At 46.7% G+C, this 21,297-nt stretch overlaps 2 protein-coding genes across 4 annotated transcripts in view; one reads left to right on the top strand and one right to left on the bottom strand.

Annotated features, from left to right (window-relative positions):
• Window positions 1-14,079, top strand: part of LOC139413380 (nuclear receptor coactivator 3-like) — a 45,851-nt gene extending 31,772 nt beyond the window's left edge. The window contains exons 2-21 of one of the 3 annotated variants that reach the window (XM_071160686.1): window positions 397-501; window positions 771-931; window positions 2,641-2,741; window positions 2,911-3,085; window positions 3,224-3,424; window positions 3,619-3,705; window positions 5,403-5,546; window positions 5,760-5,907; window positions 6,094-7,669; window positions 8,799-8,925; window positions 9,080-9,280; window positions 9,429-9,659; window positions 9,761-9,878; window positions 10,032-10,203; window positions 10,319-10,636; window positions 10,787-10,888; window positions 11,007-11,244; window positions 11,480-11,648; window positions 11,742-11,961; window positions 12,096-14,079. In XM_071160686.1, the coding sequence (XP_071016787.1) occupies window positions 416-501; window positions 771-931; window positions 2,641-2,741; window positions 2,911-3,085; window positions 3,224-3,424; window positions 3,619-3,705; window positions 5,403-5,546; window positions 5,760-5,907; window positions 6,094-7,669; window positions 8,799-8,925; window positions 9,080-9,280; window positions 9,429-9,659; window positions 9,761-9,878; window positions 10,032-10,203; window positions 10,319-10,636; window positions 10,787-10,888; window positions 11,007-11,244; window positions 11,480-11,648; window positions 11,742-11,961; window positions 12,096-12,107 (4,587 nt within the window). In that variant the 5' untranslated portion in view covers window positions 397-415 and the 3' untranslated portion in view covers window positions 12,108-14,079. Of the gene's footprint in view, window positions 1-396; window positions 502-770; window positions 932-2,640; window positions 2,742-2,910; window positions 3,086-3,223; window positions 3,425-3,618; window positions 3,706-5,402; window positions 5,547-5,759; window positions 5,908-6,093; window positions 7,670-8,798; window positions 8,926-9,079; window positions 9,314-9,428; window positions 9,660-9,760; window positions 9,879-10,031; window positions 10,204-10,318; window positions 10,637-10,786; window positions 10,889-11,006; window positions 11,245-11,479; window positions 11,649-11,741; window positions 11,962-12,095 lie in introns of all 3 variants that reach the window. The other 2 variants (XM_071160687.1, XM_071160685.1) reach the window with 2 other exon arrangements.
• Window positions 14,080-19,545: 5,466 nt separating this feature from the next.
• LOC139413379 (DNA-binding protein inhibitor ID-1-like) lies at window positions 19,546-20,799 on the bottom strand. Its single transcript, XM_071160684.1, has 2 exons — window positions 20,303-20,799; window positions 19,546-20,086 (listed from the first exon to the last, which is right to left on the bottom strand). The coding sequence occupies exons 1-2, from the start codon at window positions 20,657-20,659 to the stop codon at window positions 20,051-20,053; spliced, it is 393 nt and encodes a 130-aa protein (XP_071016785.1). The 5' UTR covers window positions 20,660-20,799; the 3' UTR covers window positions 19,546-20,050.
• Window positions 20,800-21,297: the final 498 nt, after the last annotated feature.

Here is a 21,297-nt window from a genome sequence, read left to right as displayed (position 1 = left end):
AATAAGTCATCAAATGAAATAAATGTAATATACATGACTGAAGTAATTTATTAAGGTAATGTGAATAAGCAGTAATGGGCAGTCACTACCATGGGACTTTTATTAATTGTTTCAGTTATAGCATTCAACCCGAAAATTGAAAACCTTTTCTATTTATTTTGAATAACCGACCTCAGAAAGCACTATCGCTCAGCACCGCTCCAAACCTCCAGCTTACTCCCTGAAATCGGCGTTGAATTGAAGGGATTATAGTCAGTCAGTGTATGGAATAATAGTTTTAATGGACTATCCTCTTGGACGAGACGCCCAAAGACGGGACCTTCTCTAAGTTCTAACATAATAGACCAAGCCATGTTGGTCTCAGAGGTCTGGATACAGTGTGTCTCTGTCTCCCAGGTGCTGACATGCGCTGAGGATGAGTGAAGTGGCAGACAACTCGCTGGAGCCCATGTGCTCCGAACGGAAACGCAAGATCTCCACCTGCGATACACCAGGCATGGGGTGAGTCACTGTCGGGAGCGATGTCTCCATCTTCCTTTCTGTCGATCTTTGTGTGTGACACTGTCTCTTATGGTCAAAGTGTGTCCTTTTCTCTCTAGCCTCTGTTAAATTCCCTCAGCTTCAATATCTGTTCATGTAGAAGATTTCTGTGGTGTCAGCATTTTAACTCAAGTATACAGCAGGTCATTATGGAAGGAGAGGTGTGGTTGTCATGGTGACATATCTGACTATCTCCTATTTTCTCCCCCCCCCACTCCCTTTCCCTGCAGATGTGACAAGCGCAGGAAGGAGCAGGAGAGTAACTACATGGAGGAGCTGGCCGAGCTGATCTCTGCCAACTTCGGCAACATGGACAGCTTCAACGTGAAGCCAGATAAATGTGCCATCCTCAAGGAGACCGTTCGGCAGATCAGGCAAATCAAAGGGCAAGGTACCAGCTCCCTAACAGGCTGACTACACTGCTCATGTCGAGTGCTCGAGCGTTGCAAAATAAATTTAGAAATCTAGATTATTCAATTATTGCACCCACACTGCTCGCTCGCGCCTATGATCGTCTGCGTTGCCAAGGGCTAAAATAGAAGTCCTGCCTCTCCCATCTCCTCATTGGTTTATAGAAGCAGGTACCCACGTGCCATCTCCACATTGGTTATACCCACGTGGGCGACTGAAAGACGAACGAGGTCAGTGGCGGTAATGCACCTCATTTATGAAAGTTGCCAATCGCAATATAAAGTCAAGAGAAGAAAAAGCCTGGACAAATTATCCCAGGAGAAATTAGCTAGCAACAGCATGCTAGCTAAATATGACAAATTAGCTAGCAAGTGCAAGCATAAATGTTTAATGCTTTTCGACCTGTCCCCAACTTAATATAATTGGTTCAGAGTTGTTTAAATATTTTAACCTGCGTGTTGTGATCGCGTTTGGGAACAAAATACATTTATGCACGATGGCGCACGCGCGCAGCCGGTTCCGTGTAATACTAACACTAGCAGTCATCTGAATATCAGCATGTTATCGCCATTGGATTTAGCAAAAAGAGGAAGTAGGAGAACATGATTTGGCATTCGTGAAATCCTTTCTGTAGTATTAGCTCAGTTTATGGTTGCATGGTCAGGAGGATGCCTCTGCCAACCAGGGCTGTAGAGACTAGGTGGTGGGTTCATGGCCCTGTGGCCTGCCTGGCCTCTGTGTTTGGGGGAAATTAACACCAGTAGTTGAGTTGTGGTGGTGATGGCTCAAGGCTGTGGTGCTCCAGGCTCATCTGTCTGTTTGCACTGGAGTAGCAGGCCCCAGACTGTGACGAATGGGACTGGAGAGCAGGGTGGGAGGGCTGGGACAGGTGAGGGACCCCATAAATCACTCAAACCCCCCCCCCCATTTCACTGTTACCGATCTGAAGTGGTTGGATCGGTATAAGCTGTATTAACTCCACCCAGCCTTCTGGTAGGTTATATGCAATCTTATAACTATGCAGTCCAATCAGATAAGATCAGTGAGAAGGAAGGAAGGGAGGGAATTATTGGATTGGAATCCACCCCAGGGCCACAGATGGCTGCTGCTGGCAGGAGCTTTGTACAGCTAGGTTCCCATAGTTACAGGAAGTAAATGATGAAGGCCGTCCTTCTCTCACCGGTACCTTTTTTAACCAGCTCTCTTTCACCTATCCATTTACTCCTTAGGTCATCTTATTTAGGCAGACTCTATCCTCTCGTCCCTTACATTAGTGTTAGCCTTGAAGCAGCCTTGAAAACCAGAAGCATTTTTTTTGTCATTCTCTTCGTTGCAAGTGAATCTCTTCCCTCAGAATCAGAATCTGACTCATAATTCCATTTTAAATCATGATATAGTAAAATTTTTAGAACTGTAAAAGCATTGGTAATGCTGCCTCCTGGTGGCGGACAGTAAGTCATTTTTACAGTAACATGGTTGGCTGGATCACTGGTCTCTGTATTGTATGCTAATTTTGGCCTCCAGTAAAACTGTTTTGCAAGTAATGTTTCTCATTTCTCCTCAAATTTCCACAATGTATATCAAGCTGCTTGTTTACAGAGGGTGTACATATCCTGCTGTGTGTTGCATTGTTATTAGATTTACCTTATCTATACTGTGAAGTGACTGGGGGTCCTTGTCCCTCTGCAGGGAAGAGCTCGTGCAGCGATGACGATGTCCAGAAGGCAGATGTGTCATCCACCGGTCAAGGGGTCATTGACAAGGACCATCTGGGACCGCTGCTGCTACAGGTTAGCCTGAGGACATGGTGGGGGGGGTCAAAGGGCAGTGGAATTAGCTTCACCTTATGTTGAATGGGGGACATACAAGACTCTTGTATGTACAGGGGTGCAGCTGGTCACACATTTAGTATAGTTATTGATTGATAATAGAATTTTGTGCATCTTTCCTCTGGCTCAGGCCCTGGATGGCTTCCTGTTTGTGGTGAACCGGGAGGGCAGCATCGTATTTGTGTCTGACAATGTGACCCAGTACCTGCAGTACAAACAGGAGGAGCTCATCAACACCTCCGTCTACAACATCCTCCATGAGGACGACAGGGAGGAGCTGCACAAGAACCTGCCCAAGACCAAGGGTACGCAGACGCACACAAATGCAGTCACGATAATACATGTACATATGCCATTGGACTTGGATTTAGTGGTAATGCAGAACGGTAATCTTCCCAACCCACAGCATGAAAGCAATTACTGTGTCCCCTTGCCCCTTCTAGCACCCAACGGTGGGTCATGGGGAGGAGAGGCACCGCGGCAGAAGAGTCACACCTTTAATTGTCGTATGCTGGTGAAGTACGGTCACGGGCAGAGCCATCAGAACCATGGTCCGTCTGAGGAGGGGCCCAACAGGCAGCGCTACGAGACCATGCAGTGCTTCGCCCTGACTCAACCCCGCACCATAATTGAGGAGGGAGAAGGTAGGGGAATCCTCCTCAGTCATGTCACAGTTAGATGTGTTTCTATTTATGATGCAGACTTGCTGTACTCTTCACATTGAGTTGCTGTAACTTGATTATGGGAAGTTGGACTAAAGTGTTGTCAAGCCTGATATAGATTCATTAGAGAAGGATTGTGGATACTGACTGGCTATGTTCTGTGTGTGTGTGTGCAGACCTGCAGTCGTGTATGATCTGTGTGGCCCGGCGCGTCACTGCAGTGGAGAGGACCGAGAGGTTCAGCACCCGCCATGAGCTCTCAGGTGAGATGACTGTAAACACACTGCGTTCACGTGTTCATTCTCTTCAAATGCTCTTTCCCTTCATTCAATCTGAGCAAAATAACACACTCTTTGACTCTTCTGGGATTGTCTATTGATCTGCAAAAATGTAGGAGTATACAGTTTAGTTTGACTAGATTATAACATTGAGATGCAACATTTTGTTGCTCAAAATTAAATAAGAATATAATTGCCATGTGAACTCAGCAAAAAAAGAAACGTCCCTTTTTCAGGACCCTCTCTATCAAAGATAATTTGTAAAAATCCAAAACTTCACAGATCTTCATTGTAAAGGGTTTAAACACTGTTTCCCGTGCTTGTTTAATGAACATGCACCTGTGGAACGGTCGTTAAGACACTAACAGCTTAGGCAATTATGGTCACATTTATGAAAACTTAGGACACTAAAGAAGCCTTTCTACTGACTCACCAAAAGGAAGATGCCCAGGGTTCCTGCTCATCTGTGTGAATGTGCCTTAGGCATGCTGCAAGGAGGCATGAGGACTGCAGATGTGGCCAGGGCAATAAACTGCAATGTCTGTACTGTGAGATGCCTAAGACAGCGCTACAGGGAGACAGGCTGGACAGCTGATCATCCTTGCAGTGGCAGACCACGTGTAACAACAATTGCACAGGATCGGTACATCTGAACATCAAACCTGCGGGACAGGTACAGGAACACACAACCCCTCCATCGGTGCTCAGACTGTCCGTATTAGGCAGAGAGAGGCTGGACTGAGGGCTTGTAGGCCTGTTGTAATGCAGGTCCTCACCAGACATCACCGGCAACGGCGTCGCCTATGGGCACAAACCCACTGTTGCTGGACCAGACAGGACCGTGCTCTTCAAAAGTGCTCTTCACTGACGAGTCGTAGTTTTGTCTCACATGGGGTGATGGTCGGATTTGTGTTTATCATTGAAGGAACGAGCGTTACACCGAGGCCTGTACTCTGGAGCGGGATTGATTTGGAGGTGCAGGGTCCGTTATGGTCTTTGGCGGTGTGTCACAGCATCATCAGACTGAGCTTGTTGGCACTGCAATCTCAGTGCTGTGCGTTACAGGGAAGACATCCTCCTCCCTCATGTGGTACCCTTCCTGCAGGCTCATTGTGACGTGACACTCCAACATGAAAATGCCACTAGCCATACTGCTCGTTCTGTGTGTGATTTTCTGCAAGACAGGAATGTCAGTGTTCTGCCATGGCCAGCGAAGAGCCCAGATCTCAATCCCATTGAGCACGTCTGGGACCTGTTGGATCGGCGGGTGAGGGCTAGGGCCATTCCCCCCCAGCAATGTCCGGTAACTTGCAGGTGCCTTGGTGGAAGAGTGGGGTAACATCTCACAGCAAGAACTGGCAAATCTGGTGCAGTCCATGAGGAGGAGATGCACTGCAGTACTTAGTATCTGGTGTGGCCACCAGCTGCATTGACTGTTACTTTTGATTTTAACCCCCCCCCCCCCCCTTGTTCAGGGACTCATTATTCCATTTCAGTTAGTCACATGTTTGTGGAACTTGTTCAGTTTATGTCCCAGTGGTTGAATCTTGTTTTGTTCATACAAATATTTACACATGCTACGTTTTCTGAAGATAAATGCAGTTGAGAGTGAGAAGACATTAAAAAAAAATTTGCTCCGTTCATTTGACCCTTGCCCTTTATGCTGTAATGTTGTCTGATAGGTAAACTGATAGAGATCGAACAGCAGAGTTCTCTCCACACCACCATGCGGCCAGGGTGGGAGGACCTGGTGAGGCGCTGCATGCAGATGTTCCTCCATCGCAGTGAGGGCCATCCCTGGTCCTACAAACACCACTACCATGAGGGTACTTCTCTCTCTGCTAAACCCTCTTCTCTGGCTCCGTGCTCCCTGCTATATCACCATGTCTTCTCACCAATGTTTCACCTTGTTACTCTGCTATAGATGCACAAGTACAATGCATCTCTGCTCCTAACGAAGGCTACTACTCGGTGATGAGCACGTTGGTCGGTCAGTCTCATTTTCTCTGTCTTCATGGTTTTCTCTCTGTCCTCTCCAGCCTTCCTGCATGGCCGTGCCGAGACGCCGTCTTACCGGTTCTCTCTCTCCGACGGCACCCCGGTCACTGCGCAGACCAGGAGCGAGCTCTGTCGTAGCCGCGCTGCCAATGAGCCACCCACCTTCCTCTCTACCCATCTGCTACAGAGGTTAGTCTGTCAACTTGGAGCGCTCCGAGACATGGCATCAATATCACTCACTCCGTGTAGGATTTTACTGTTTTCTTTTCCCAGCTGTAGTAGCTAAGATTGAACTGAGTTTTTTTTAATACTGTAGAGTAGTGTTTTAATGAACTTTTTCCACTCCTGACCCCTCATTCTCTTTCTCTCTGTCAGGGAGCAGAATGGTTACCAAACCAACCAGGGGGGAGTGATGAGGCCCCAGGGCATGGGCGTCACCAACCCCAACACTCAGATGAACATGGCCCCTGGAGGGGGCAGTGGTGGCATGAACAGGGGCTACGGTATGGGGGCAGAGCAGGGGCACATGGGACAGAGAGGCAGCCCCTCGTACACAGGGGGAAATGGGATGAACTCCATGAATCCGATGAATCAAATGAACCGCTCGTTGCATCAAATGAACTCTCAGACGAATTCAATGGGTCAACCGATGAACAACATGAGTCAGATGAATTCCATGAATCAAATGAACTCCATGCGTCCAATGAACTCTCGGATGAATTCCTTGAACCAGATGAATTCTATGAGTCGGCTTAACCAGATGAATCAAATGAACCAGAGGAATCAGATGAACCACCCTGGAATGCAGCAGCAGTATCCACAGCAGCAGCAGGCCCCATTCCATGGAGCGGGATACAGCATGGGGGGCATGACCAGCCCCCCACAGAGCAGTCCAGGGATGAACGCCCCCCAGCAAAACATTGGCTCCCCTAGAGTAAGGAGGAGCCCCAAAATAGATGCTAGCCCCTTCTCCCCAGGAGGTATGCATTCTTCCATGAGCTCGGGTCACCCAGGTGGTCCTGGAGGCACAGGTGGTAGCACCAGTTTCTCCAGCAGCTCCCTGAGTGCCCTCCAGGCCATCAGTGAGGGGGTGGGCACCTCTCTACCCTCGGCCCTCCCCACGCCCCTGAACTCTCCCCCCACACACAAGCCTGACAGCTGCCTCGGCGCCAACTCCACCCAGCAGGGGCAGTGCCACGGTGGAACCTGTAAACAAGGCAGTTCAGACTCCAAGAGCCCGGGCAACACTCTGGCCAGTGGAGGAGAGCAGCAGCACACCCCCACCACAGAGGTGACCCCAGACAGCCAGGCCAACAGTGAGGGCCCAGCCGGGGGAGAAGCCAACCGACCGAGCCATGACAACAACGGGGGCCACAAGAAGCTCCTGCAGCTCCTCACCTCCCCTACGGAGGAGCTAGTGCCCCCTAACCACCAGGCCGGCCCTGGCAACACTCCCATGGGCTTTGAGTCCAAGGAGGGATTGGGGGGTTTGACCAGCCCCTCCACAGGTGTATCCTCTTCCACGGCTGCAGTAGGACAGCAGGGCCTAGGAGCAGCTGCTGCAGCAGCACACTTTGCCAACCAGTCCCTGCAGGAGAAGCACAAGATTCTCCACAAGCTGCTGCAGAATGGCAACACCCCAGACGAGGTGGCCCGCATCACAGCCGAGGCCACTGGGAAGGTCACAGATGGTGGGGGTCCAGAGGCTGGGCCAGGAGATCCAGAAGAGGGACCAGGGGCGAGGGGGGCTGAGGTGAAGCAAGAACTTCACAGCCCCAAGAAGGAGAAGACCCACGCCCTCCTCCACTATCTCCTCAAAAAAGATGACTCCAAAGGAGCAAGGGGTGATGTCCAACCAAAGGGCAGAGGAGCCCAGGGAGCATCCTCAGTGGTCACGACGTCTGAACCCAACCCCATTGTGGAGCAGGTCAAGACTGAACCACCTGATGAGGTAGGGAGGGACATTGTGCCTACGGTCAGGGCTCTAAAGTGCAACCAGTGTGACAAAATACGTTAAAAAAAGTTTTTATTATTGTTGTAGTGATGAGGCTTTGCTGTACCATTTGTTTCTCACGCACAGATTCATTAGCGTCATGCTTGCACCATTAACACAGCAAAACGGCTTGTTTCTAAACCAAATACTTCAAAAGATCTGACCCAGTTTTCTTCCTAACAACCTGGTAACTTGATCAGTATATCCAAACATTTGGGGGCACAGAAAGGAAGGAAAGGGATAGCTTCTTCGGGAGATCAATGATCATTGCGTTGAATGAATGACAGATGTCATCAAGAACTTGACGCTCTTAAGAGACTTTTTTACTATTTTTATTGTAATGCATCTCAATAGGAAAATAGTGCTTCTACATAATGTAGAAACCTAATATTATTGGGGCCTCCTGAGTGGCAGAGGGGTCTAAAGTACTGCATCGCAGATGCTAGCTGTGCCACTAGAGATCCTGGTTCGAGTCCAGGCTCTGTCGCAGCCGGCTGTGACCGGGAGACCCCATTGTCCCAGCGTTGTTAGGGGAGGGTTTGGCGAGCAGAGATGTACTTGTGCCATCGTGCTCTACTGACTCCTGTGGCGGGCCGGGCGCATGCACGCTGACACGGTCGCCAGGTGTTTCTTCCCGACACATTGGTGTGGCTGGCTTCCGGGTTAAGCGGGCAGTGCAGCTTGGTTGGGTCGTGTTTTGGGGGACGCATGGCTCTCGACCTTCGCCTCTCCCGAGTCCGTACTGGAGTTTCAGCGATGAGACAAGACTGTAACTACCAATTGGATGTCATGAAAAAGGGATAAAAGTAAAAAATTACTTTATAATTTCAATTACTGGTATTTGTATCAACATTTTAGCATTTCAATAATAAACCAATGCACAACATGATTCAGAAGTAACTAAAATTCATATCTATATCAATTCTAATTTAATAAATTCTGGTGCTCCTAACTTTTTACAGTTGTGAGCACCAGTGCTACCAATTGAAAAAGAAATGTGTGCCCTGCCTACGGTTAAAAACTTTCTATTATTTATTCAGCAAAGAGCAGCTTGTTAATTAACAGTAACGTTTGTTTTTCTTCCCAGTTGGAAACCCTGGAGACAATTCTCGGAGGCCGCAGGAACTCCAGCTCCGGGTTTAATCCCGAACCGGACTCCAGAGCAGGAAAAGAAGGGGGAAACCAGCAGGGAAATGGCCCAGGCAGTTTCCATGGTATACCAGCATGAGTGGATTCTAATTTAAATTATGACTAGATCAGAAGTGCTAATATGTTGGCCATTTAATTGACTGTTATGCTGCAAACCAGACATCCTTACTATAGTGTTTTGTCCTTTGCCTGTACTGACCCTTCTGCTGTGTCTTCCAGATGTGGAGAGAGGAGCCATGCTGCCTGCCCGGCGTGGGCCCCTCCAGAGGGCTCTGTCAGTGGACGCTAAACCCCTGGTTGGTGGTGGATGCCTGGCTGGGAGGAGGAATGTTCCCTGCCCCATGCTCATCAAACAGGAGAACGTGGAGGCCCACATCCGGCCAGGCATGACCAACGGCTTCCCTGGACCAGGAGGCATGGGTGTGTGTCCATTACGGGGTGGTGCCGGCACAAGTAACTTACCTCCCAGTACTACTCTTCCCAGCTGACTGGAACAGTGTGAAGGCTACAGTTACTAGACTGTGTCTAGTTCATGGATAATAACTGCACTGTTTGTGTTCCCCTGGAGGTATGAACAGGGGTATGGGGATGCCACAGCGGCCTCCCATGGCAGGGCAAGGTGACTGGGGGATGCCCAGGTCCAGTGGAAGTCCTGTGGGGGTGCCAGGTCAACCCTCAATGGGCCGGCCAGGGATGGACTTCAACTCCAAGGGCATGATGAGAGGCCCCATGGTCATCAGGTCCAACAGTTTACCTGGCAACACCAGGTCTATGCTGCAGCAGCAACTCGTAGAAATGGGTATGTACTGACGCGTGTCTGTAAATATTACCAGCTGTATGTGTGTTCTTCCTGTTGGTAGATGTTTGATTGGTTCATGCTGAATTCTACTGCCTCTATAGGTTCCAGTGAGGTGAATATGGGGATGAGTCCCTTCAGTGGGCAGGGTCCTCCACCTCTGTCCCCCTCCTGGCCTGACAGTGCAATTGGAATGGACGGACCACCAGCTACCACAAATAGGTGAATAACCATCATCCACACACACTTGTACACACATCTGTTCGCTCTGTCTCCTATTAACCCACACATCAATAACACGCGGTGTGGAGTACATTGCCTCCCCGGTATACAACAAGTGCCTGCACTGACCCCCTCCCCCTTGTTGTGTACCAGGCGTCAGTTTGGGAACCCCCTGGATGAGCTCCTGGTGCCGCCCTCCACCAGCCAGGGGCAGAGTGATGAGCTGGCGCTGCTGGACCAGCTGGACTCTCTGCTCAACAACACTGATGTTATTGCCCTTGAGGAGATCGACCGGGCCCTGGGCATCCCCGACCTCGTAGGACAGGTACCTTATGAGGACAATCGGATAACATGGAGCGTCCTCTATCTACAGTCCCTATAAACCATGTGACAAGAACCACACTGTTATTTTGATCATGTCTGACCTCTCTCCCTCCCAGAGTCCTGGTCCAGAGCAGCAGCCAGGTCCTGTCCCAGGACCAGACACCTCCATGGGGATGGAGCAGAAGCCCATGTATGGCCAGGGGTACCCAGGACCCCCCTCCATGGGCATGCAGTCAGCCTATGTGGCCAATCCCATGCAGGGCCAGTCCCCTTCTGGCTTCAACCCCATGAACCAGATGGGGGCTCAGGCAGGCCCAGGGGGCTTCCCTGGCATGGGGGGCATGAGTCACCCCCGCGCCAACATGAGACCCCGCATGATGAGTGCCACCAAGCCCCTCCGACTGCAGCTGCAGCAGAGACTACAGGGCCAGCAGGTATTAGCATATGACACACATTACTTAGAAGTTGCGGAAGAGGCTATTTGATTGTGATAGGTCTCGATACAGAGCCACATATAAAAGCAGGCAGGTGGGTGACCTATATGGATGGCAAATGGGAGTAACTTTTGTTCTCTCCCGCTGTAGTTCATGAACCAGACCCGTCAGGCCATGGGCATCAAGATGGAGAATGCCCCTACAGGAAACCCTGCGACACGGCCTGGGATGGAGCCCGGCATGAGCGGTCAGGTACACATCTTGCTCCATTTAAAATCAACATCTGCTAGGGCAGACCACTGCAGACACACACTGAAACCCATGCAGTACTTGCAGTAATTTCAGTGTTTTCCCCTGTCTGCTTGGTCAGCCTGGCTTCTTGAATGCTCAGATGATGGCTCAGCGCAGCAGAGAGATGATGACCATACAGATGAGGAGACAGCGGATGATGATGTTAATGCAGCAACAGCAGCAGCAGCAACAGGCTGCAGCAGGAGGCTTCAGCCCCCCTCCTAACGTAACAGCCCCTGCAGGCATGAACAACCCCATGGCAGGACCACCCATGAACCAGCCAGGACAGCAGCAGTTCACCTACGGTGGAAACTATGGTGAGCTATCTGACCTAAATTCATATCCATTTATTTACTAGCCTTGATGAGACTCCTACGTTGACTATTCTCTAAAATAGAAGGCTATGTTCACAACTATTTCCCCTTCTGACCAGGAGTTTTTCCATTCATAGGTGTTGTAACGTAAACTGACTTTCTCTCTTTCTAACTGTTATTTCTAACAGACTTTACAATGCAGACATGAAATAAGACCTGTTTCTGGCTGTGCATACAGGAATGAACCAGCAGGGAGACCCCTCATTTGTAGGCGCAGGCAGCAACATGATGCCAGGTCGCATGGGAGGGCCTCAGAATCCTGTGATGCAACAACACCCCCAAGGCAGCCCCATGTACCAGTCAGCAGACATGAAAGGCTGGCCACAGGGTGGCATGGCACGGAACAAGTATGTCTGATACACTGATATAATGGCAAAAAACACTCCCATTATTTCCTTCTCTATCTCCTCTACTTTGTTCTTTATACCTCTGTGTTTCAGCTCATACCCCCAGCAGCAGTTCACCCAGCAGGGGAACCCAGGCCAGTTTGCGGGGCCCATGATGATGAATGGCTCCATGGGCGGGCCAGGTCCGGTCAGTGGTGCTGGTAGAGCACAGATGGTCCAGATGCAGGGCCAAATGTCTGGGCAAATGCAGGGGCAAATGCAGATGGGCACGAACTCCATGGGAATGGGCAGAATGCCAATGGGACCTGAACAGGTAAATAGTTTGTCATTTGTAAGTAAATGAAGATAGTTATAAAGGTCACAACTTAACTTTTAGTTATTTTAAAGCTCAGCCTGAACTGTGTGAATGTATTGTAACAATAGCCTAAATTTTTTTGTCATTTACAGAAATATTGCTGAAAACGTATGTAATCAATAAGCGCCTTCACCAGGAAGGCAGCAGAGACTACAGTGCACCACCTGGGTGGGTGGGAGATGGCCTGGCCAGGGGCCACCAGACACAGCTCCAAGATCTGCTCCCGCCACTGTTCTCAGACCTGTGTGTAGAGAGACTCGAAAGAAGCCTCAGTGAGAATGAGAGACTGAAATAAAGACACCTCATACCTAATGCAGCCTCTCAATGTAGGTTTCTTCTCTCTGGAGGAGTATATGAGTGGCTTAGTTCAAGAAGACGCCATGCTTTCTCTTCCTCTAACCTGTGGGAGTGTGATCGGCGTCCTGCCTTCTACACCAGAGGAGGCCTCATCGTGTGTGTGTTAGTCGGATTCCGTTGCAAAACATTTTGCAACAGATACCGTTTACTCTTGGAAGCAAACGGAGCGAATGGAACAGAACTGAGGGACCTACCTGAATTTGTCCAATAGAAACTTGTTTTTGTTGCACAAAAAAATTATCCATTTGGAGTAAACTGTTTCCGTTGCGAAATGTTTTGCAACGGAATCCGACTAACACCTCTTGACCCCTGGAGCTAGCTGTCATGCACTATTCAGCATCAACACTGGGAAACAGAATCTATTTGATACAGGATGGGATACGGTACAACTAGCTATGGCTGCACTTTACCAGAAGGCTTCTATGTAAAAGGATTGTTGCAATATTTCTTAGTCATTACAGCCTTACCAGCGATTCAATGCATTCACAGCATTGGTTTTCTTTTCCTTTTATCCTTTGGATGCACCTCATTTTATGTTTAAATCATCAGGAGCTATAAGCACAGGTTATTTCTATATATTATGCAGATTCAAGCAATAAAACCTCTGCTTTAAACGTGAACTGAGCGTCATGAACTCCTAAGCAAACGGTACTCCAGTATTAGATCAAATTAGTCACGAATGTATTCTATGTGAATACAAATTGTAAATATGCTATAAATGTATCATACATGCTTTTTATAGATCACTTTTTTTTGCACAGTGTAAGACTTGGTCAAATTCTAACTCATCTTTGTCTAGAAGGTCAATACATTTTCAGTTTGCAGTTAATTTGAACCTTTTGGAACATGAGTGAGGGTGTGGGTTTCCCATTTTCCACTTAGTCCTTGTCCTCTGAACAGTTTTTATTTTTTACCTGATAAAAGCCATCTTTTTAGAAGCACTTTTACTTCTGATTTGGTGTGTTGACTGTTTGGAACTTCTGAAATTATCAAAAGGTTTGATGGTGAATGAAGAAAGGACAGTCCCTCAAATGAGCAGATGGTTGGCAAGCTGATGTGTAGGATACAGATATGTAAACGTTGTAGAAAAAGATGGAGTTTCAGGAGTTAACAAGGGACTGTTCCTAAAGTAGTTATTGTTCCTTCCCTAGCTCTCGCCTTCATCATTTCCTTTGACTGTTGCTCTTCACTCTCTGAGAAATCTACCTTAACAGTGCGCAATCCAAAGATATTTTTCCAGTTCATTGTATAGCTTCTGATGTACATTTTTTATCTATGCATTGTATATGCAGACAGTTACCGGGTACATTTTATGAAATGATAAATGCATATTTTGATTTTGTACTGAAAGCATAGGGGACTGCGTATTGTTCAGAGGCCAGTGGGTAGTTAACAGTAGCAGTAATGTGGATCTATAATTGACTGGCAAAGTCCTTTGCTGTGGAAGAGGAATACCATATGGATTTTTTTTTTCTCAAAATATAAATTTTCAATGTCCCGCTTTTAATCACTTCATAAAATTACCTAGGTAGAATTTTAATAAAGAGCAAAAACAAAGGATCTTTTCACCTGGGTATTCTTATTTTGTTTCCTTTTTTATTTTATAGGATGTATATGACAGTTTGTACTGATTTTTGATGTAAATGTTTATTTAAACTCATGACTCCCAACTGTAGTTTTTTTTGCCCGCTGTTCATTAATAAAGAAGAATTGAGGGGAGTGCTCCTAATCTCAGTTTGTTACTTGTATAAAAGACACCTGTTCACAGAAGCAATCAATTAATCAAAATCTAAACTCTCCATCATGGCCAAGACCAAAGTGCTCTCCAAGGATGTCAGGGACAAGATTGTAGACCTACACAAGGCTGGAATGGGGCTCCATGCAAGATCTCACCTCGTGGAGTTGCAATGACCATGAGAATGGTGAGGAATCAGCCCAGAACCATGGGACCATAGTCGCCAAGAAAACAATTGGTAACACACTACGCCGTGAAGGACTGAAATCCTGCAGCGCCTGCAAGGTCCCCCTGCTCAAGAAAGAACATATACATGCCCGTCTGAAGTTTGCCAATAAACATCTGAATGATTCAGAGGACCAGTGGGTGAAAGTGTTGTGGTCAGATGTGACCAAAATGGAGCTCTTTGGCATCAACCCGCTGTGTTTGGAGGAGGATAAATGCTGCCTATGACCCCAAGAACACCATCCCCACTGTCAAACATGGAGGTGGAAACATGCTTTGAGGCTGTTTTTCTGCTAAGGGGACAGGAGAACTTCACCGCTTCAAAGGGACGATGGACAGGGCCATGTACCGTAAAATCTTGGGTGAGATCCTAATTCCCTCAGCCAGGGCATTGAAAATGGGTCGTGGATGGGTATTCCAGCATGACAATGACCCAAAACACAAGGCAACAAATGAGTGGCTCAAGAAGAAGCACATTAAGGTCCTGGAGTGGCCTAGCCAGTCTCCAGACCTTAATCCCATAGAAAATCTGTGGAGGGAGCTGAAGGTTCGAGTTGCCAAACGTCAGCCTCAACCTTAATGACTTGGAGAAGATCTGCAAAGAGGAGTGGGACAAAATCCCTCCTGAGGTGTGTGCAAACCTGTTGGCCAACTACAAGAAATGTCTGACCTCAGTACTTGGTGGCAAAGCCCTTGTTGGCAATCACAAAGTAATGTTTTGCAAAGGGGTCAAATACTTATTTCCCTCATTAAAAGGCAAATCAATTTATAACATTTTTGACAAGTTTTTCTGGATTTTTTTTGTTCTGTCTCTCACTGTTCAAATCAACCTACCATTAAAATTATAGACTGATCAGTTCTTTGTCAGTGGGCAAACATACAAAATCAGCAAGGGATCAAATATTTATTTCCGTCACTACTTATTCAAGGGTTTTTCTTTTATTTTTTACTATTTTCTACATTGTAGAATAATAGTGACTATGACACAACACCTATGGAATCATGTAGTAACCAAAAGTGTTAAATCGAAATTATATTTGAGATGATTCAATGTAGCCACCCTTTGCCTTGACAGCTTTGCAGACTTAGCATTCGCTCAACCAGCTTCATGAGGTAGTCACCTGTAATGCATTTCAAGTAACGTGTGCCTTGTTTAAAGTTAATTTGTGTAATTTCTTTCTTTCTTAATGTGTTTGAGCCAATCAGTTGTGTTAAGACAAGGTAGATGGCCCTATTTGGTAAAATACCATGTTCATATTATGGCAAAAACAGCTCAAATAAGCAAAGAGAAATGACAGTCCATAACTTTGACTGTGTTAATCTGTAAAATTTCAGGAACTTTGAAAGTTTCAAGCGCAGTCGCAAAAACCATCAAGCGCTATGATGAAACTGTTTCAAGAGGACCGCCACAGGAAACCCACAACCCAACCAAGCCGCACTGCTTCTTAACACAGCACGCATCCAACCTGGAATGCGCCGGAGGAAACACCGTGCACCTGGCCAAGCGCACACTGCGCCCAGCCCGCCACAGGAGTCGCTGGTGCGCGATGAGACAAGGACACCCCTACCGACCAAGCCCTCCCTAACCCGGGCGACGCTAGGCCAATTGTGCGTCGCCCCACGGACCTCCCGGTCGCGGCCGGTTACGACAGAGCCTGGGACTCTGATGGCACAGCTGGCGCTGCAGTACAGCGCTCTTAACCACTGCGCCACCCGGGAGGCCCCTTGTGTCCAAACTTTTGACTTGTACTGTACAGTTGAAGTCAGAAGTTTACATACACCTTAACCAAATACATTTAAACTCAGTTTTCACAATTCCTGACATTTAATCCTAGTACAAATCCCCTGTCTCAGTTAAGATCGCCACTTTATTTTAAGAATGTGAAATGTCAGAATAATAGTAGAGAGAATCATTTATTTCAGCTTTTATTTCTTTCATCACATTCCCAGTGGGTCGGAAGTTGACATACACATACACAATAAGTTGGGTGAATTTTAGCCCATTCCTCCTGACAGAGCTGGTGTAACCGAGTCAGGTTTGTAGGCCTCTTTGCTTGCACACGCTTTTACAGTTCTGCCCACAAATTCCTATAGGATTGAGGTCCGGGCTTTGTGATGGCCACTCCAATACCTTGACTTTGTTGTCCTTAAGCCATTTTGCCACAACTTTGGAAGTATGCTTCGGGTCATTGTCCATTTGGAAGACCCATTTGTGACCAGCTTTAATTTCCTGACTGATGTCTTGAGATGTTGCCTCAATCTATCCACAGAATTTTCCTGCCTCGTGATGCCATCTATTTTGTGAAGTGCACCAGCCCTCCTGCAGCAAAGCACCCCCACAACATGATGCTGCCACCCCCGTGCTTCACGGTTGGGATGGTGTTCTTCGGCTTGCAAGCCTCCCCCTTTTTCCTCCAAACATAACGATGGCCAAACAGTTCTATTTTTGTTTCATCAGACTAGAAGATATTTCTCCAAAAAGTACGATATTTGTCCCCATGTGCAATTGCAAACCGTAGTCTGGCTTTTTTATGGTGGTTTTGGAGCACTGGCTTCTTCCTTGCTGAGCGGCCTTTCAGGTTATGTCGATATAGGACTCGTTTTACTGTGGATAGAGATACTTTTGTACCGGTTTCCTCCAGCATCCTCACAAGGTCCTTTGCTGCTGTTCTGGGATTGATTTGCACTTTTCACACCAAAGTACGTTCATCTCTAGGAGACAGAATGCATCTCAGCGGTATGACGGCTGCGTGGTCCCATGGTGTTTATACTTGCGTACTATTGTTTGTACAGATGAACGTGATACCTTCAGGCATTTTTAAATTGCTCCCAAAGATGAACCAGACTTGTGGTCTTAGCTGACCCATTATGTCAAGCAAAGAGTCACTGAGTTTGAAAGTAGGCCTTGAAATACATCCACAGGTACACCTCCAATTGACTCAAATTATGTCAATTAGCCTATCAGAAGCTTCTAAAGCCATGATGTCATTTTCTGGAATTTTCCAAACTGTTTAAAGGCACAGTCAACTTAGTGTATGTAAACGTCTGACCCACTGGAATTGTGATACAGTGAATTCTAAGTGAAAGTATCTGTGTGTAAACAATTGTTGGAAAAATTACTTGTGTCATGTACATAGTAGATGTCCTAACCGACTTGCCAAAACTATAGCTTCTTAACAAGAAATTTGTGGAAAGGTTGAAAAAACAAGTTTTAATGACTCCAACCTAAGTGTATGTAAACTTCCAACTCCAACTGTATATATTTTACTGCAATAAGAAGTATAAAGGTTTTGGAGTGATCTTTGAACTGTAAAGAGTGGTGTAAATCCCAATAACATTGCACAGTGCATGTTTTACACATGACTCCTGTGGTCAGATTGAGACATATAATGTTCTTTGGGTGGTATCTGAGTTTCAAAGACTGTAGTCCAATGAGCGGCCACATGGGAGCAGTATATTATAAGGCATTCCAAAAAACATAGACTAACAGGCTACACACTTATTGCCTGGCTGGCTACCCACCCACACTCCTAGATAAAGGATGTCATTAAAGCAAATATGCAATGTTGGTTATATCACTGTGTAGGATATGCCCTATCTGTAGCCTATCCAACATTCCGAGGCAGAATTATGTAAGAGGGCTCGTAAACTTCCTCTGAAAGAATGTGTGATTGAAAAGTCAAATCAAATGTGAAAATATCATTGTTGAATGAATATACGTATAAAAACACTGGCATATGGGGCCTCCCGAGTACGGCAGCGGTCTAAAGCACAGCATTGTAGTGCTTGAGGCGTCACTACAGACCCAGGTTCGATCCCAGGCTGTATCACAACAGGCCTGTGACCAGGAGACCCATAGGGCGGCGCACAATTGGTCCAGCGCCTTCCGGGTTTTGGGGGGGGCTTTACTTGGCTCATCGCACTCTAGCGACTCCTTGTGGTGGGCCGGGCGCCTGCAGGCTGATTTTGGTCATCACTTGAATGGTGTTTCCCCCGACACATTGGTGCAACTGGCTTCCAGGTTAAGCAGGCGGGTGTTAAGAAGCGCGGTTTGGCGGGTCATGTTTCAGAGGTTGCATGACTCGACCTTTGCCTCTCCCGAGCCAGTTTGGAAGTTGCAGCAATGAGACAAGATCGCAATTGGATATCACAAAATTGGGGAGAAAAGGGGGTAAAATAAAAAATAAACACTGGCATTTAATCAACAACTAAGCATAGACCTACATGACACACATATTTCATTTTAAATAGTCACACTTAATTAGTTTAGTTCTATGTTTCTTAACACAAATAAAAAAGTGAAAAGTATACATTTATAGCTGTATTTCTCCTATGTGTGGGAATATAATCTATAACAGAGAGCGAGTCTCTTTCTTGGCAGAGCGCCTGGCCCATCTGCGGCCTGGCTCGTGGAGTACTGTTTGTTAATGTTTCAATCAGCTGTGTGTTGAGGAATGTGGAGCTATTTAACCTGAACTTCCCCAGGTGTGCGGAGGCGCCGCTCAGTCTGGGCCCCGTCGCCCTCCCCTGCCCTTGGCACAAAGCTATCACACAAACACAATCACACACTGGCCGTGCCTCAGAACGCCGGGGCTGCAGCTGTGCGCATCGCACCGCAGGGAAATGGGAAAAACATTGCACCAGGGGAGACAGAATAAATATTTTAAAGAATTGCCGATTTAACCCCTGCCTTTCCGAAATAAAAAAGGATCCTGAACTAAAACACAATTATTGATTTCAGTGTTTTATAGTATATCCCAATTTATCTATTTTTGATGAATTCCTGATTAGACCGAATACCTGCCTATACCTTTCCTAATGTGTTTGACAGTGAGTTCATAACATTTTCTACAATTCCGCACATATTTTCTGCATTCTAGTTATCATTGTCAATACCGTCAAGACATTTTGACTCAACGCTCAAGACTTCGCCGTGTTATTTGATATGTTAACGAGGCCTATAAAAGCAAAGTACACGTTAAATGTTAAGTCATTATGTAGGCTACCAGCGGTGGTCCAATTTCATTTCAGGAGCTGGGACAGCTAATTCTGAATAGTTAATGACAGTTCAGGGAATGTTTGTTTCCCTCTTCTCTCAGCCTGTACATCATCTTATGTGCACTTGTAAACACTATAGTAAATGTATAATGTCTAACTGTAAATGTGATGTGACGGGGTAATGAAATGTGACACACACACACAGACCATAAACATCAAAAGCCATGTTTAAAATAATTGCCTTATTTTAATAAAAACACCATGAAGGTACATTGTAAAAAAACAACAATATTTTTCACATAGTGTGGCATTGTAATATACAATACATTTTGTCGCTCAGGATACTGAGAAAATGGAATACATTTTATTTTACAAAATTTTGAATTTCATACATGTTTTACAAAACGTAAGAGAAACGTTGTCTTTCTTGAGAAAGTCAACACAACAACAGGCGAAGCTGTTTGCAGTAACTGCCATGGTCCCATGACTAACACAGTCTATTACGACCCACTAGTCTCCATGAGATCAGAGACCTCGGGATGGATCGAATGCCTTGAGTGACAGTTCCCCTCTTCTTGAGAATGTCCATCAAAAGTATTTTCTAGCATGGGAGTTTGCAACTTCCCTACTTGGCTCAAGGTTTGTTTGTGATCGAATGTCACATAATGTAACCTTGTTCTTTCTTCGCGGTGCTCGCTCTGGAACGATACATGGGGCGATGCTCCGAGAGGTCTAGCGGCACATGATTCTGTCATCCGAGCATCCATTCTGGAGAGAGAAGATAAAAACGTTAGGTCCGTGTTTGCTGTGAAAGTACTTGCCTACTAGTTTCAATGCAACATAACTTTATTCAGTTATAAACCAACTTTACGCACGGCTACAGACTATTCATATTTAGGCTACTTCCAACAGTTAGGTCAGATATTGGGAGACACTAGGTAGCTCTTGCAGAAACTCAGAAAGGCATGTCAGAGTGATATTTACCTCGACAGTGATGCTTGCCAGCTCTGAATTCAGGGTGGTCAGAGGTGTGCGGGGCACGCTGCTCTGCTGACGACTCTTCTCCGGTTCATCCAGCTCGACCTGCAGGTCCCAGATGTAGTCAATGACGTGCTGGAGGATCTCCACCTTGCTGGCCTTCTTGTTGGTGGGCAGAGTAGGCACCAGCTCCTTCAGCTTGCTGTAACAGCTGTTCATGTCTTGCAGAAAGACGGTCATCTGCTCGTCCAGCAGCGGGATCTTGCATTTGGAGATGGACAGGCTCTGGTCCGCGAGGCACCGCACCATGTCCTCGCTGCCAACCTTACTCTTCAGTGCGCAGGTAGGTCCGACAACCTTCATATTGGCTGAAGGTGTAGCTGTAGTTTCCAAAGATAATAAAAAGATGGTGTGTAAACGCTATAGAGATTAGCAAAGGCTCCAAAAGTATTTTTAGTAGTAATGGGAATATTGTCTCAGCAATGTTGACAGTTCTCAACAACGCACGAGTGTACCGCCTTGAATTTATAAGACTAGGACTTGGGGGCGTGCCCAAACTTGTCCTGTTTGCGGAGCGAGGGCCTATAGCGCAGCCGTGTTAGTGCTAGGACGTTTCACAACTGTTTTCTTAGCCAATGGGAGCCTGCGCCTGATTTTAAGGATTTCGAATATGTTTGAGAGAAGGCGTTACAAATGGAAACAAATGTGTATTTTTACGGGTGATGGGCCTATGTGGGAATCCAGCTGGCCATGGCTTGGGGACTCTGCAGGTGTAGAGTGCCTGGGGACACTGAAGGGTTGGTGTTGTGTATGGATATGGGGGTATATGTGCTGTGTGTCGGATGGGATGAATAGCTGGTTATAATAACCATAGCGCCTGAGACTTGCCCACCCAACAGTTAGAGGGCACCTTAGATGACCACGTTATAAAGGTGCCATAAATCAAGAGATATTCAGACTATGAATAATAACTGGTTTATTACCATTGGGTATGGTGTAAT

This window comes from Oncorhynchus clarkii, chromosome 7, assembly GCF_045791955.1.
Source record: "Oncorhynchus clarkii lewisi isolate Uvic-CL-2024 chromosome 7, UVic_Ocla_1.0, whole genome shotgun sequence".
In the NCBI taxonomy this organism is placed as follows: Eukaryota; Metazoa; Chordata; class Actinopteri; order Salmoniformes; family Salmonidae; genus Oncorhynchus; species Oncorhynchus clarkii.
Note: the sequence above shows the minus strand (reverse complement) of the source record. Positions and strands in the feature narration are given on the sequence as shown.